The sequence below is a fragment of the Chanodichthys erythropterus genome, chromosome 12 (assembly GCF_024489055.1).
Source record: "Chanodichthys erythropterus isolate Z2021 chromosome 12, ASM2448905v1, whole genome shotgun sequence".
In the NCBI taxonomy this organism is placed as follows: Eukaryota; Metazoa; Chordata; class Actinopteri; order Cypriniformes; family Xenocyprididae; genus Chanodichthys; species Chanodichthys erythropterus.
In genome coordinates, this window is record NC_090232.1 from 44,188,859 (window position 1) to 44,204,746 (window position 15,888).

General features: G+C 44.8%; 1 protein-coding gene across 7 annotated transcripts in view; it reads left to right on the plus strand.

The window, feature by feature from the left end:
* The window catches only part of LOC137032700 (ribonuclease inhibitor-like), a 35,236-nt gene that overhangs the window by 3,169 nt on the left and 16,179 nt on the right, over positions 1-15,888 (plus strand). For 4 of the 7 annotated variants that reach the window (XM_067404586.1, XM_067404589.1, XM_067404594.1 and 1 more), the window contains exon 5: positions 2,300-2,395. In XM_067404586.1, the coding sequence (XP_067260687.1) occupies positions 2,300-2,395 (96 nt within the window). Of the gene's footprint in view, positions 1-2,297; positions 2,396-11,921; positions 14,617-14,718; positions 14,886-15,888 lie in introns of those variants that run through there. The other 3 variants (XM_067404592.1, XM_067404591.1, XM_067404593.1) reach the window with 3 other exon arrangements.

Here is a 15,888-nt window from a genome sequence, read left to right on the forward strand (position 1 = left end):
AGTTGGTATGGTAACCTGGGTGGTTGCTATGATGTTACTAGGTGGGTGGTAGTTTTCACAGATGGTTACTATGGAGTTTTTAGCATGTTCTTAACCCAATTTAACACTTAGCTAATCACTATTAGCATTTAGCTATTCACTGCAAGCATGTGTAGCATGTTGGAAGTCCAATTTGCTAGCTTGAGTCAAAAGAGCCAACCGCCATGTCTCTACGATGTTCTGATGCAGAGATATAGGTTTTGCAAACCGGTTGCTAGGGTACTCTGTTTGCTTGCTAGGGAATGGCTTGGCAGCTGCCAATGATGATACACCAAAGGCTGCTTGACAATATGAGCCACCCCTCATGTCTCTACGATGTTCTGATGCAGAGATATAGGTCTTGCAAAACGGTTGCTAGGGTACTCTGTTTGGTTGCTAGGGAGTGGCTTGGCAGCTGCCAATGATGACACTCCAAAGGCTGATGGCTGGTAAGAATGATATAAACCAACCCCCATACCTCTATGATATTCAGATTTTAAGATATCCCTCTATGCTTTGGGTTGCTAGGGTGCTCTAAATGGTTGCTAGGGCATGGCTATGAAGTCTTGAGGGTGATTTGTGATTGGCCGTATGCTGCCCCAAGTCAAATTAGCCCTCATGTTTCTATGACACTTGTTCTATCAGAGTCCCTTTAAGACAAGTCATTTCACTCGGTGGCCATCTTTGAAACGCCTCTCGGGCATCCTGGGCATCCATGCAGCTCCTATCTCTTTGAATGGGGAAACATCAAATTCTCCAAAGCTGTTTGCCAAGCTTTTGATTAAATTTCATATTTGAAATCACCAATGAATTCTGACAACTGTCTCATAATTTTTTTTTCCAAACGCTCAAATCATGACAAAAAAAACTGTATTTTTAGGCTGGATCAAGCTATTGTGCATGTGCAGACCTAAATGCGCGACTCTTGTGCCTCATTTCGGAGGCGCATGTCTGACTGTTTCTATAGGAACCAGAGCTTCTAACAGCCGCTGCAGTGACGCGATGACTTTACCAGTCAGTGATTGCTATTATTTTGAAGGCGCGACTTATTCCGCCATATTGCGCATTACACTTTCTCCCATTCAAAACGTTTGAGGATCCAATGGAGTTACGAGGTTTTGGCACAATCTCTTTAAAATCCTTTTCATTCATTAAATAATATGTAAAACCCACATACAAGCGTAAAGGGTGACCTATAGTTTTTTTTTTTTTAAATAACTAGTGCTTTACGTTTGACTGAACTGTACAATTGTGTTTATTTGTTGTTCAATAAATATTATTTTATATAAATATGTCCATTAGTGCGTAATATGGATTGAGTGAAAGTTACATTAATACGCCATAGATGGCGGCAACACTTTACAGGTGAATGAGTCAGTCACAAGAGACTTTTAAAGGGGCTCTATGTAAGATTTTTACTTTAATAAAGCATAAAAATACCCCAATATGTTTATTCAGATAATTAGGAAACATGCTAAGTTCACCTCCTTATTTCTCAGAAAAACAATGTTACAGCCAGATATTATACTTTGAAAATGTGAGCTCCGTGTCGGAATGTCTGTCTTTGTTTTGGTCTGTGTGAAACCATGTGCTGCCAGTTTATCCAATAGTATTTCGACATCACAGGTTGCCAGTTGGCGGAAAACACTGCGTATTGCAGCCATGGAAACCAACAAACAAACTGGGTCAGAGAATCACAGATTCTACTTGACCTAAAAAGCCTCTGAATCCATCTAAATATCTCTATGAACAACAGCATATTAAAACAGATAAATCAACTCATCAGCTTACAGTGTGTAAGTCAAACTATATTTTGAATTTGGACTGCAATACCTATTTTGAACAATGGGTGTCATTCCTACATAGAGCCTCTTTAAATTGAAAGGAACTTTTGCAAAGGAAGTTGTTTTAGCGCTGTGACATTAAGGATGTTATGGAAAATTCCCATAGCTGTAAAAAGGACAAGATCGCTTTCCTCAGCAGACATTCAAACAGACTTTCATAATGGATATAATATTATGGACATCGACTTGAAGAATGAATGTAATGCAATATATCAGACACAAGTAATAGCCTACTTTCTGAGGCAATCTTTCTCAATCTACAGCACTCGGCCTGCGGCCTCGTGCCTACAGACGAATCACAGCCATGCTGATATACAGCCATATCACATGGCTACGAGTGTGATATTGCTCATTCAGTCACCTGAATCAGTTCTTTACAAAAGTCATACATTTAAGAGTGTGATTTACATTCACTTGTGTTCAACTTCAATGCACAGACCGGTCCTGCCAGAATCCAGCTGTGTGTCCATGATGAGTGACCGGTCAATGGATCCTCCCATTTACTTTAGAGGACACACTGATCCTGGGTTTAGGTGAGTGCTTTACTAAAGATTTGATTATAAATTTTTACATTTACATTTACTCATTTGACAGACACATTTTTCCAAAGAGACTTAAGGCTGGGACACACGAGCTGACAGTTGGCCGTCTGACTGTTTTTGAGGGGTTTTTTTTGTTTGGTGTGTTCTGCACCAATGGCTCTAGTCGGAAGCTTCTGGGTTTTTTTGGGCCGATTCAGCATGTAGAATTGGTATTGGGCAGCGAGAGAGAACTCTGATTGGCTGTTCAGTTTAGTAGAACTGCCCCCTAATAGTCGACTAACCGTTAGTCTTCATGTAAACTCTCTGCATGTGAACTGATGAAGAGAGGTGTGACATGTGTAACGAAATGTAGCGGTTATTAATCAATTTATGGATGAAATATGAATATAATAATTCATAAGGTTATGAATAAATTATGATTCATATATCGACCCAATGGGGAATTAAACATATATTGTGAACCAATTACAACGAATTATAATCAATTACATATATGATTAGTTCTGGTTTAATAATTATTTAGAGAAACTGCTCGTTTGTCCAGCAAACTAAGTCCCTCACAGAATATTATAAACGGAGTTATTCTCTGGCCATGAAAATAACTAAAGCATAAAGCGATCGAAAAAACGTTAAAGTGACTTGGGTTTTCCGCTGAAAGAACAAACAGAACAATCGAGCATGAATAACGTTTTAATATATGCAAACTACGAATACAGAGGTTATACATCTAAATATATATACAAGAAAATACACACCTATGTACAAGAATAGAAGTAGAGAAGGAAAGAGAGAGAAGGCAAGTAGCAAACTCACAACCAGTCCTAAGCCAGCACGGAAATCAGTTTCATCATCTAAGATTGAGAAACGGCAGTATACTTGCATTGGTTGCGTGTGTCGAATTTCAGGTTAGCGCTGGTGCAGTTCGTTGGCTTCCTCCGTTCAGCGGGAAGGTTTGAACTGAGGACGAGAGTGAGTTTCGCTGGAAGATGGCGATCCCGAAGCTGAGCGCGATGACAGCGCGTGGTCACCGGAGGGGTCCGGGAAAAACGTGCACGAGATGCTCGTGAGACAATCGGGAGAGAACACACAAGAGATTGTGCGTCTTTGCTTTTATGACAGATAAGCCGACACACCTCCTTGAGGTGGGGTAGCCAATAACATGGGTGCAAAGTTGGCGGGAAAGCTTTCCCATTGTTTGGCCTCACGACTTAATCCAATGATTTATGACTCTCAGATCAGATCTCCAAACGGAGTGTGTTCTTCACAGTATCATTAAACACATAGAAAAATACATTTGTCCGTTTGGTGACATGTCTCAATGAATAGCTCGAGTCCGGAGCTTTGAAACGAGATCAAACTCGATAGGTCAGAAAGGCATAGGAGAGAAGTTATGGTTTACAGACAAAATTATATCGTTAAAATGCACACTAGCACAAATACACTCATTTAAACACTAGGAAACATGCATAGGCCCTAAAAATATATGAAATATATATTTCAGCATAGTGGTAGTTTACAAATACAGTTGAAAATGTATGATTGTGTGTTTCTGTGTCTGTCTGTGTGTGTGTTTTTGTGTGTCCCTGTGTGTGTGGGGTGTTGGAATGTGGATCTGGTCAGTCTCTGGGGGGTTTTACAACCCAGTCCAGCATGCTAAAAGCGTTCTGAACATTCCAAAGTTTATTGATTATCCTGATACGTGTGCATACGCTACAGATTCCCCCTTTCGGCCAACGAAGTTCCTGTGCGGACTTCGTTGGACGGTAACCAAGTTCGATGGCACATGGATCCGGATGGTCACGCAGCAGGTGGTTCCTACTGGTCCTTGAGGGAGAGCAGATAAGCACCTGTCCGTGGATTCTTGCATCCCTTTGATCCCTTGGGATAGGATGAAGGCCAGGCCCAGGGCGAGTGCGTACTTGATTGCCACGGAGAGGCAACGGATTGTGTTGGCAGCAGTCCAAGCTCGGGCTCTAGGTGAGCTGGTCAGGACAGGCAGTCGTGAGAGTGCTTGGAGGGCTGCATCAGTGGGAGTACTGTCACTTAGCTGGGACCCCCCTTTGTCAATCCTCAGTTCCATTCCTGGATCTAAGGTGTGATTGTGATCCCTGGGGGAAGATGGGATTTCCAGTTCTGACTGGTCCTCTTTGCTTGAGAGACAGTGCACTGCCAGGTGGCTGTGATAAAGGATGGAACTCAGGGGTAAATGGATCCTCTTACTTGGATTGGGCAGCCTGACATGAGTGGCGGTGTTGTGCTGATTGTAGATTACGATGGCAGCATGAGTGAGGGTGTGGATGAGCAGTCGATCACCCACAGTCTCGGCTTGTGTTCCGATAACTGGGGTGCGAGGCTTGGCCGGGCAGCGTGTGTCGCTGGTCATGGGCTGCAACCGGCCCATTCCTTCAGTGTGGTTTCTGAGGAAGAGCTGGTTTGGGCAGAAGTACTGAAAGTCTTTGGTGAAACTACACCTGCGAAAGTGGGGAGCCGGGCACAGCCGTGGGTTGCTGTTGTGGTAGGCTACCGCAACTGAGGTGTGTTTCTTGGCATGGGTGTTACGTTGCCGCCACCTGACATTGACCATGTCTTTGGGTCTGCCAGTAGCAAAGTCCAGCACAGTTTGTGTAGGATACTGAGGACTCCTATTCATAGCCACTCTGTCCATAGAGAAGCTAATTTCTCGCAGCAGGTCTGTCAACAGAGCTATAACCAGCTGATTTTGGGCAAAGTCATTCTGGAGGACTGTAAACAGTTGCTTCCTTGAGTTCGCAGTTTGGATCAGCAGGAAACTGTGAGTGCGGAGAACCACCGCAATACCTTTCCAGGATTTGCAGGTGGTTTGCAGGGTTTGGCTCTGTGTTGCGAGTTGCTTTCTCAGTTGTAGGCGGAGCTTGTTGTGCTGCTGATGAGGGGAGCAGGCTGTGATGAGACTCAAGTCTCCTGGTTGGTACAGATGCAACGGCAGTGGCACCTGCCGTGCCATCAGTAGTTCTGTGGGGAACACCTGAGTTGACTCCTGTACGGTGTCTGTGATGGCCATGAGCATCAGAGGAGGTTTTACCGTCCAGTCTTTCTGGTCGACTGACCGTGGAAATGTGATTCCTCGGTTTTGCAGTGAAGCTCGGTGCTTTGCGTTTGCAGTCTGGACATGACGGTAAACTTGACATCCTCTGGCGTGCTCTGCCACATCTTGCTGCATGCTGGGCCAGTGCGCCACTTGTTTTAATGTCTCGTCCGTAGTTCTGGTGCCATGGTGTTTGGCACATGGTGTGTCGTGGGTGTATATCAGTTCACCCCCCTTTTGGCCCTGTGGCAGTACAAGCTTTGGCGCTGTGAGGACATCAGGGACATACTTTAGAAAGTTTATTCCCACACGCAGCATGTGGTCGGTCTCGTGCAGTCGTTTGTTGCTAGGGGCCGCCGTGGGACCAGATGCCGGGAACGGGAGGTTGGAGGGGTCTGAGTGGTGGTACAAAACATGTCGAATGGAAATGTTGGAAAGTTTGGTTGTCAGTGGCAGTGGCAGTAAGGTGGGAAATGTTGCAGGAACAGTCCGCTGGCTGCGGGTTGTTGTTGCCACACTAAGGGTGGGTGAATGGGGTGGGTGTGACCATAGCTTGTTATGCAGTGTGCCAGTCTTGGCAAGGGCATTAGTTTGGTCGTTCACACCTTTGTCACGCCCTGGTTGCTTCAAGCATCTTTTCACCTTTTCCCAGTAAATGATCATGTCGTGTGCTTGGGTGAGGTGATCACGTGTCTGGAACATGTGTTGATGTTTCACCTGCTTGTTGCATTCAGTCTTGAAACCAGTTTGTTTCCAGCCCAGAAGATGGCATGTGAAACAAGGTCTGGCAACGTGTGAGTCTGTGCACATGAGTTCCCTGATGTTATGAGCTGAGGAGACGTGAAGGGTTTTGAGGGTAGCTGCTGCTTCACCATATTGACATGACTGGGGACCCCACCTGCTGTTCTGTGGTTGGCAGGGTTGGTTTCTTAACCATCGTACCCCTGCATTTGCCTGTGGGATGCCCTCATGGTTGTAGGAACGTCCATCGACGTAGGCCGTGGGCATTCCTTGGCACGCATTCTCTTTGAGGTATCTGTGACAGGCTGGTCGCTGTTGTTGGGGTACCAGTATCTGAAGTGTCAACGCTGGTGTGCTGTTATAGCAGTTTTGACAGGCAGCTGAATCTCCGCTCCGTGCAGACTTGTGCTTTCTGGCACGTTGTGGCAGTGGCACCTGCTGGTTCAGCCTCCTGAAGTCGCTGGTGGGTCGCCACTTGCTGTCTGGTTTGACAATGGACCAGGTAGGGGCTGAATAGGTGCTGTTGCATGGGCAGATAACACCTTTTCCTTCTGTTGAATGAACAACCTCCTGTACTGGTTCATGTGGGGCGATGTGACCTTCGTACTGCCTGATTAAGGTGGGAGGAGCATTTGGGTGTGTTGCACTATGCACTGTGTGAAGTTTAGTGAGACCACAGCATAAAAGGTCTTTGTCAAATGTCACTTTGAATTTGTGCAAGACGTTTCTGAGTTTTTGACAGTCTGCATCATTCTTTAGCGCACTTGCATCTTTCTGGATCTGTTGGCCTTTAGGCTCAAACCTTGGGAAGGGCTCCTCTGTTGTGGTGTTAGCTGTCAGGTTGGCTGTCAGAGGTGCAGCGCTTTCCTGAGTTTCACAGGTGGGCTGGTTAGCGACTGTGGGTACTGCAAGGTGTTTGTCCTCCATCAGCTCCGTTCTGTGCACCTGTTCTGTGGGTACCAGTTTGATGGAAGTGATGGAGATGCTCTTGAAGGATGCTGTGAAACTTGTGTTGCTTAAGCTTCCTTCTGGGGCCATGGCAGCTGGTATTAAGTTAATGACTGTTAACTTGCGTTCAAAGTCATAGGGGCCGTGGTCCATTATCCATTCTAGATGGTGGGCTTTGGGAATGCTGATGTCTGTGACCATGCATTCGTTGAGCCAGCTGTGAACTACGTAGGGTGACACTTCAGTTAGCGGTGTGGCTTTTAGAGCAAGTCCAAGTTCCACGCCTTCAGGTGACAGTGTGAAGGAGCCCAGCATGTGGCTTAGGGTTTGACCACATTGCCTGTTGAGCCAAACAGCACCCCCTTTGGTGTAAGGTGGTACTACAATTTCCTGTATGTTGATCCAAACAGCACCCCCTTTGGTGTAAGGTGGTACTACAGGTTCCTGTATGTTGATCAGGATGCAGACCTGTTGGATAGTCTGGCCTGACAGGAAGTTGGCAGTGTTGACAGGAACAACAGGAAGCTGTACAGTCATTGGGGCCCACAACAACTCATTTGCACTGTCCGTATGAGCATTAGAGTGCATCAGGATGTCTGGAAGGACCAGGAAGTGATGGGTTAAATGCCGGTTGTTCCATTTGAAGTTCACAACGCAGATGTCCTTGACGGTCATCATGGTTGACAGACGAAAGTCCAATGGGAAGCGTATTTGCATGTTGACAAATGGGAGGTCCGGTGTTCCTTCAATGAGGGCACTTAACAGCGTGTGGCTGAAGGCTGAGTTGTCTGCCCACAGTGTGAGAATAATGTCTGTTGTAGTTACATCATTCAGCTGTGAGTCTGTCATGACCTTGGAGCAGAGGGAGCTACAGTCTATGGTGGGTTGAAGTGTGCCGGGTAGCGAACTTGAACTGTGCTCTAAGACCGGGTTCCCGCGGTTAGCTGGGAGATTTCCCGCGACCTCTGTGACCTGACCGTCTGGCTCAGGTGGCCTGGGTGACTGGGAAGGCAGAAGTTCACACACTTGAGCCCAGATTTTCAGTGGTCTGGCGTTCAATAAGGGCTCAAAACAGTCTAGCAGGTCTTTGTGAGTGGAACAGAGAAACGTGTCCATTTGCGCTACGCACACAGGAGGTACCAGGCTCACTCGACCAATGGTGTGGTGTGTGGGAGCCGTGTGTTCAAGGTGGACCTCATTTGGACTGTGCGACTGCACATTCAGCTCACATCTTTGTGACTTGAGAGTCTGAGTTTGTCTTTCAGCTTCATTTCTCAGTCTTTCAAAAAGGTAAGGACAGGTTTCTGGACAGTGATCGGAGTCTGGGTAACTGGTTGGAATTTCTACAGTCTTTTTAGACGCAGTTCTCTGCTTGGCTTGAGCTTCGTCGACCAAGTCTCGCGGCTGCTGAATAGACATGCTGCTTGAGCAGGCCAAGGCTGCCAGATGATCACTCACCGCAGGGTGCAGCTCTCGGAGAAGCAGAGGGTTGAAGATGAAATCTTCCTCCGTTGCTGGCTGGTTACGTGCTCCGTAGTACCCTCTTTGCATTCGGCTGTAGAAAGTGTATGGGTTATTCAGTCTGCCCCGTTTTAGGTCCATGGCAGCAGGGAGCCCTTGATCTGATGCAGGGTCAGAAAGCTTTTGGATCAGAACCTGTCGCAGGTGCTGGCAGTTGGATGTGACAGCTGCTGGCGAAGGTTCTTGGCCGTTGGACGTTTTGGGCAGTGGACTTTTAACCCCATTTGGAATTAGGGCTTCTTGACTGGTTAGGGGAAACTCGGTGATGTGTGTTTCCCCTCCCATGCCACTTTTCAGTACTCTGTAACCAGTGTCAAGTCCATTCACATAGTCTCTTTGTTGTTTCGGAGCCATAACTCCTTTCTGGGCCTGTTTGAGATGATTTTCACAGGTCAGGGCTAAAGTGTGTCTGTCTTTCAGCGTAGTCTCTGCTTTGGCTAGGGGAGCTTCGCTGTGTTGGAGTTTTCCAGTCAGTTTTCTACGCTCCACCTCCAGGTGGAGCTCTGCAAGGGCTTTTTGAAGTCTTTGCAGCTCCTCCTGCAGCTCGGGTTTGGATTCGTCCGCTGTCCAACGCTGGTCCTGGGTCTCGACGAGTCGCTGATCGTGGTGACGATGAATCTGGGCCTGATTCCTCCGGGCGTCCTCCGCCTGGAGCTTGAGGTTGTGGGCGATGGCTCGGATGACTCTCGCCCACTCTTTGTAGCTCGGCATTGGATCGTGGGCCATTAGTCGATTCAGGTTGTCGTCCAGCTGCTCGTTGCTTAGGTGCTGGGGATCCACAGCGTCGTTGGGCAGGATTGTGCTGGTCAGGGAGCCCAACCCGGTCTTGAGTCCGTCCCCATGGGTGCTGGGGCTGGCTGCTCTGAACACGTTAGCTTGCTGTTGGCGAGAGAAAGACAGCACAAACAGAACCAATGCAAGCACGCGCAGGGCTAACGACTTATAATAATGCATGATTATATAATTCTTTGGTTTGGTTCCAGTTAACTGGTGCAGACAGTTAGTGGAATGTAGGCTAGACACTTAATTGTCGATAGCCAAAAGGACCACGCGGGTCAATTTGTGTGGGTGAGTGCCGGATTTGAATAAAGATTTTGACAGGCGGTAGCCCTAAGAGTCCTTTGATGACTCTCGCTGCTCGGTCGTCTATCTATTACTCAGTTTTCCGTGATGGCTCTCACAGGCTCTGCTTTTACATGAACTGAAAGAAACAAACACAGTAGAGAAGCAAAACAGAACAGGGAGGATGCAATTAAATGAGAAATAGAGCAGTAAACAAATAGAAAGGAATCAAAATAGAATCGCAATAAACTAAAACAGAAGGGCTAGAGGGGAGAAGTGAAACTTAAACTTCCTATTCCAGCTGGGTTTATGACGGTGTCAGGCGAGTGCACGGTTGCATCATAAAACCTAGAGGGATGGTATGGATCGAGAGCCTAAGGGTTGGCCCGCACCTGAGTAATTGAAGAATATGTAATATTCTGTGGCTTTCAATTAGGTGAAGTGACTGTATGTCGTAGGCCTGGGTGAATCGTGGGTGCTCAGATAAGAACTCAATGGCAGGCCACCTTTCCTCGACGATCAAACACTCTACTGCGGTGTCCGTGGCCACCTGTCCCCTTTGTACCACGGTGCAACCACTCAAACAGGGAACACCAGCACAATTGCGCACTTTGGCAAGGTATTTGCGCCAACGGCCCGAGTGACCAGTCAAGATTGAGTTTTCCCTGAACTCAGAGTCTGTCCCCTTTACGGGCAGTTACTCCAAACGGGCGGTTCTGTCATGCAGAAGCCTGAGCAGGGAAATTAAACAAAATTGCCGCTTGTTGTCACCCCGGGTCTCGTTGCCTCCCTGTACCTGATACACAACTCGCTGATGTCCTTGCGTGTTGCCCGTGATACGAGGTCAGAATGTCCACGATTCACACACGGTTAGTGTAAGAAGCGCCAGGCCAGGTAGCTCCACTCACTGGAACTCACTGGAGCAACCGTCAGCTCACCCCAGGGCGCTAAAGGGCCTTATCTGCAAGTGCACAAACAGTCAGGTAAACACGACTTAATTGTAAATTTAAACTCAATTTAAATCTTGTTTAAATAGAATTTAACTAAATTAAGTGTGTAGGATAAAAGAGTAGGGGTATAAAAGGAACTAGCTAGAAGCAGAACAAAAGTAAAAATAACATAAAACAAAAACAAATCAGATGCACTTGATTCAAATTTGAATTAAACTCTGTTCAATTAAATTTAAATGAGTGCATAGAATAACAGGATGGGAAAAAGCGAGAAGAGGATAATTCAGAGGCACTTGATTCAAATTTGAATTAAACTTGTTCAATTAAATTTAAATGAGTGCATAGAATAACAGAATGGGAGAAAGAAAAGAGAAAGCCTTCCCTATTTGCAGATTTTTCCTAAAGAGAATTGCTTGTTGATAGCAAAATGCCAACTGATTGACACTACTTAATTTTAAAATTGAATTAAATGTTATTTAATTAAATTCAAAAATAAGTGTATGAAATAAGGGAGGCTTGGGTGTGCGTGAATATTATTGCCAGCCAATAACACACAGGACCCAGAACTAAGAGTGAATAAAATAAAACATTAAGTAATAAAGGGAATGAATTTCCAAAGTAAACTAAAGAAATAACTTGAGAGAGAGAAAAGACAAAAAGGGAATGGATGAAATAACACAAAGTGGAATAAAAATAAAATAAATAAACTGAAATAAAATAAAATAAAGTAGATCTGTGAATACAGGAAAAAGAATACAAGGGAAAAGAGAATTGACTTATCTGACAGTGTCCACCAGGGGGCGCACTCTCAGAAAGTGAATTCCCTTGTTGGAAGGGAAACAATTTAAATTAAAAATTTAAACGTGTTTAAATTAAATTTAAATCAGTAAACCACATTCCAACAATGATTGGAAAGCATAACCACCAAAAGCAAATTACTTTTACAACTCCCCGCAGTATAGAGAAGCAAAAGATAACTTGGAGATAATTTCAGTTCAAAGTATGGAGCGGCTTTAACTCAGAACGTCCACGCGGTGGCGTCACTGAGTCCACACAACCAATAAGTAGGGAGGGGTGGCACACCTGAGCAGACTGCCCTCTGGCGTCTGGTCAGAGTTACTGCATCCCCTTTCTTTAATTCGTGATACAAAAACGAGCGCGCTTGTGGGTTTCTGACCCTTACGCTGTTTTAACTGCACGGTCACGATTACAACTATAGAACCTCAGCGGATTCTTTCATAAATATATGTGTACCGTTTTACTCACGGGTACACAACTCTGGGAATCAGTCCCTTTGGTGCAAACTTTAATGCACGCGAATATGTAACTTTTGCGGGATTGCTTCGCCGCTGTTACTAATCAACATTGGATCAGAATGCTGATACGAGCTCCAAATTATTACACATCAATCGATAAACCAGACGGACTGCTTTTCCGATTAGATCTGTAACGGGGATCACGTGGTTTTGGGTAGCTAGTCCAAACGACGTAACCCAGGAGCAAACCGGCTATTGTGAATTTTTGGACGACACAAGAAATTCAGATTCAGTAGCGGGTAAATATAATGAGGCCTCGAAAGAGTGGTCGCAGGAATCTCGCCACGACCCTCTAAACTCGCTGAACACGATTCAATTCGTTTATTCAAGCGGAAATTAATATTCAAAACTGTAACTTACTGCAAAGATTGTCGTCCTTCACAGATACGAGCTTGAGATATCAATGGACTGCAGTGTATTTCACGGTCAACCAAGGCTATGCCTGCAGTGTTTCGAGACACAAACAGCAGCTTGTTAACGGTGCGTAGTGAGGACCCGTGCGTCTTCTCACTGAATAAAACGCGCATGTAAGTTAAATCATACAAAATTATTCTACATTGCTCTTTTACCGAAAACCAAGTTTAAAACGTTGCTCGCGAATCCTCCACCAAATATATATATGTAACGAAATGTAGCGGTTATTAATCAATTTATGGATGAAATATGAATATAATAATTCATAAGGTTATGATTAAATTATGATTCATATATCGACCCAATGGGGAATTAAACATATATTGTGAACCAATTACAACGAATTATAATCAATTACATATATGATTAGTTCTGGTTTAATAATTATTTAGAGAAACTGCTCGTTTGTCCAGCAAACTAAGTCCCTCACAGAATATTATAAACGGAGTTATTCTCTGGCCATGAAAATAACTAAAGCATAAAGCGATCGAAAAAACGTTAAAGTGACTTGGGTTTTCCGCTGAAAGAACAAACAGAACAATCGAGCATGAATAACGTTTTAATATATGCAAACTACGAATACAGAGGTTATACATCTAAATATATATACAAGAAAATACACACCTATGTACAAGAATAGAAGTAGAGAAGGAAAGAGAGAGAAGGCAAGTAGCAAACTCACAACCAGTCCTAAGCCAGCACGGAAATCAGTTTCATCATCTAAGATTGAGAAACGGCAGTATACTTGCATTGGTTGCGTGTGTCGAATTTCAGGTTAGCGCTGGTGCAGTTCGTTGGCTTCCTCCGTTCAGCGGGAAGGTTTGAACTGAGGACGAGAGTGAGTTTCGCTGGAAGATGGCGATCCCGAAGCTGAGCGCGATGACAGCGCGTGGTCACCGGAGGGGTCCGGGAAAAACGTGCACGAGATGCTCGTGAGACAATCGGGAGAGAACACACAAGAAATTGTGCGTCTTTGCTTTTATGACAGATAAGCCGACACACCTCCTTGAGGTGGGGTAGCCAATAACATGGGTGCAAAGTTGGCGGGAAAGCTTTCCCATTGTTTGGCCTCACGACTTAATCCAATGATTTATGACTCTCAGATCAGATCTCCAAACGGAGTGTGTTCTTCACAGTATCATTAAACACATAGAAAAATACATTTGTCCGTTTGGTGACATGTCTCAATGAATAGCTCGAGTCCGGAGCTTTGAAACGAGATCAAACTCGATAGGTCAGAAAGGCATAGGAGAGAAGTTATGGTTTACAGACAAAATTATATCGTTAAAATGCACACTAGCACAAATACACTCATTTAAACACTAGGAAACATGCATAGGCCCTAAAAATATATGAAATATATATTTCAGCATAGTGGTAGTTTACAAATACAGTTGAAAATGTATGATTGTGTGTTTCTGTGTCTGTCTGTGTGTGTGTTTTTGTGTGTCCCTGTGTGTGTGGGGTGTTGGAATGTGGATCTGGTCAGTCTCTGGGGGGGTTTTACAACCCAGTCCAGCATGCTAAAAGCGTTCTGAACATTCCAAAGTTTATTGATTATCCTGATACGTGTGCATACGCTACACATGCACTCTCTTGGGTCCGTTAAAGACCAGTCTTGCTGCAGCATTCTGAATCAGTTGTAGAGGCTGAAGACAGCGCATGTCACACCTCTCTTCATCAGTTTACACTGGCTGCCAATAGCTGCTCGCATCAAATTCAAGGCTCTAATATTTGCCTACAGAACAATCACTGGCTCTGCGCCACTATACCTAAACTCACCACTTCAGATTTATGTGCCCTCCAGAAGCTTGCGTTCCGCAAGTGAACGCCGCCGTGTGGTGCCACCCTAAAGGGGCACAAAATCACTTCAACGGACCTTCTACTGGTCTGTTCCTGTCTGGTGGAATGACCTACCACCTACCACCTCTATCCGAGCAGTCTTTTCAATTTTCAAGAAACTGCTAAAGACACATCTACTTCATCAACACTTCATTGTAACACTTATATTTTACTTTTCTTTTTTCAATTTCTATTCTTTCTCCATCTATTTGTATTAAAAAAAAAAAACAAACAAACAAAAAAACCTTGCTATGACCACTTTACTGATGAAACAGACTGGCACAGCACAGACGCAGACGATGCGAGGGGACAACACATTCTGCTTTCATCATCTAGTTCTTTAGCGTCGGTTTGGTGTGTCTCTACCCTTACATAACAGAATCCTGACGCAATACAATATCCTGATACAATGTTTGTATATTATTTATTTAATGATTTTTTTTAATCCTAAAATAGTGGCCCTCAACATGCCAAATTCCTCAAGACATTCAGATCAAATCTGGAAGTTTCAGTGTCTGTATGAGGGAACAGCAAAGCAGGGAAACCCAACACTGCTGAATGAGATCTACACAGAGCTCTACATCACAGAGAGTGATTGTGGAGAGATCAATAATGAGCATGAGGTGAGACAGATTGAGACTTTTCCACTTCCTTTCAGAGAGCTCAACTTGATGAAGGACAAAATACTTAGTCTTTCAGAGCTTCTTCATGTATTTTTCCCTGAAACCAAAGAAATGAATCCATTCAGTGGTGAATATAATGTTGTCTTTGTTTTTGATGGTTTGGATGAGTGTCGTCTGTCTCTGGACTTCAGTGTGAAACTGTGTAATATTTCTGAATCAGCCTCAGTGGATGTGCTGCTGACGAACCTCATTGCAGGGAATCTGCTTCCCTCTGCTCTCATCTGGATCACCTCCAGACCCGCAGCAGCTGATCTCGTCCCGTCTGAGTGTGTCCATCGAGTGACAGAGGTACGAGGCTTCAATGAGCCTCAGAAGGAGGAATACTTCAGGAAGAATTGGTGATCAGAGTCTGGCTGATAAAATCATCACACACCTAAAGTCTTCAAGGAGCCTCTTCATCATGTGTCATATCCCAGTGTTCTGCTGGATCTCAGCCACTGTCCTAGAGAAGATGTTGAGCGCAGCAGAGAGTGGAGAGATTCCCAAGACTCTCACTCAAATGTACACACACTTCCTTATCATTCAGACCAACATCAAACATGAGAAGGACTATGAGAAGAATGTGGCAGATGAAGACTTGATCCTCAAACTTGGGAAACTGGCGTTCCAGCAGCTTGTGAAAAGAAACCTGATCTTCTATGAGGAAGACCTGAGAGAGTGTGCATTGATGAGACAGAAGCGTCAGTGTATTCAGGATTGTGCACTCAGATCTTCAGAGAGGAGTTGGGCTTGTATCAGGGGAAAGTCTTCTGCTTTGTTCATCTGAGCATTCAGGAGCATGTAACAGCTCTTTATTTGCTGCTTTCATTCCTGCTGGACAAGAGGGATGTGCTCAATGAAAACCTCAGCTCAAACATTCACATGAGTCCCGTGTCACACAATATCTGACCTGCATCAGAGAGCCGTGGATGAGGCTTTGCAGAGTAAGAATGGACATCTGGAC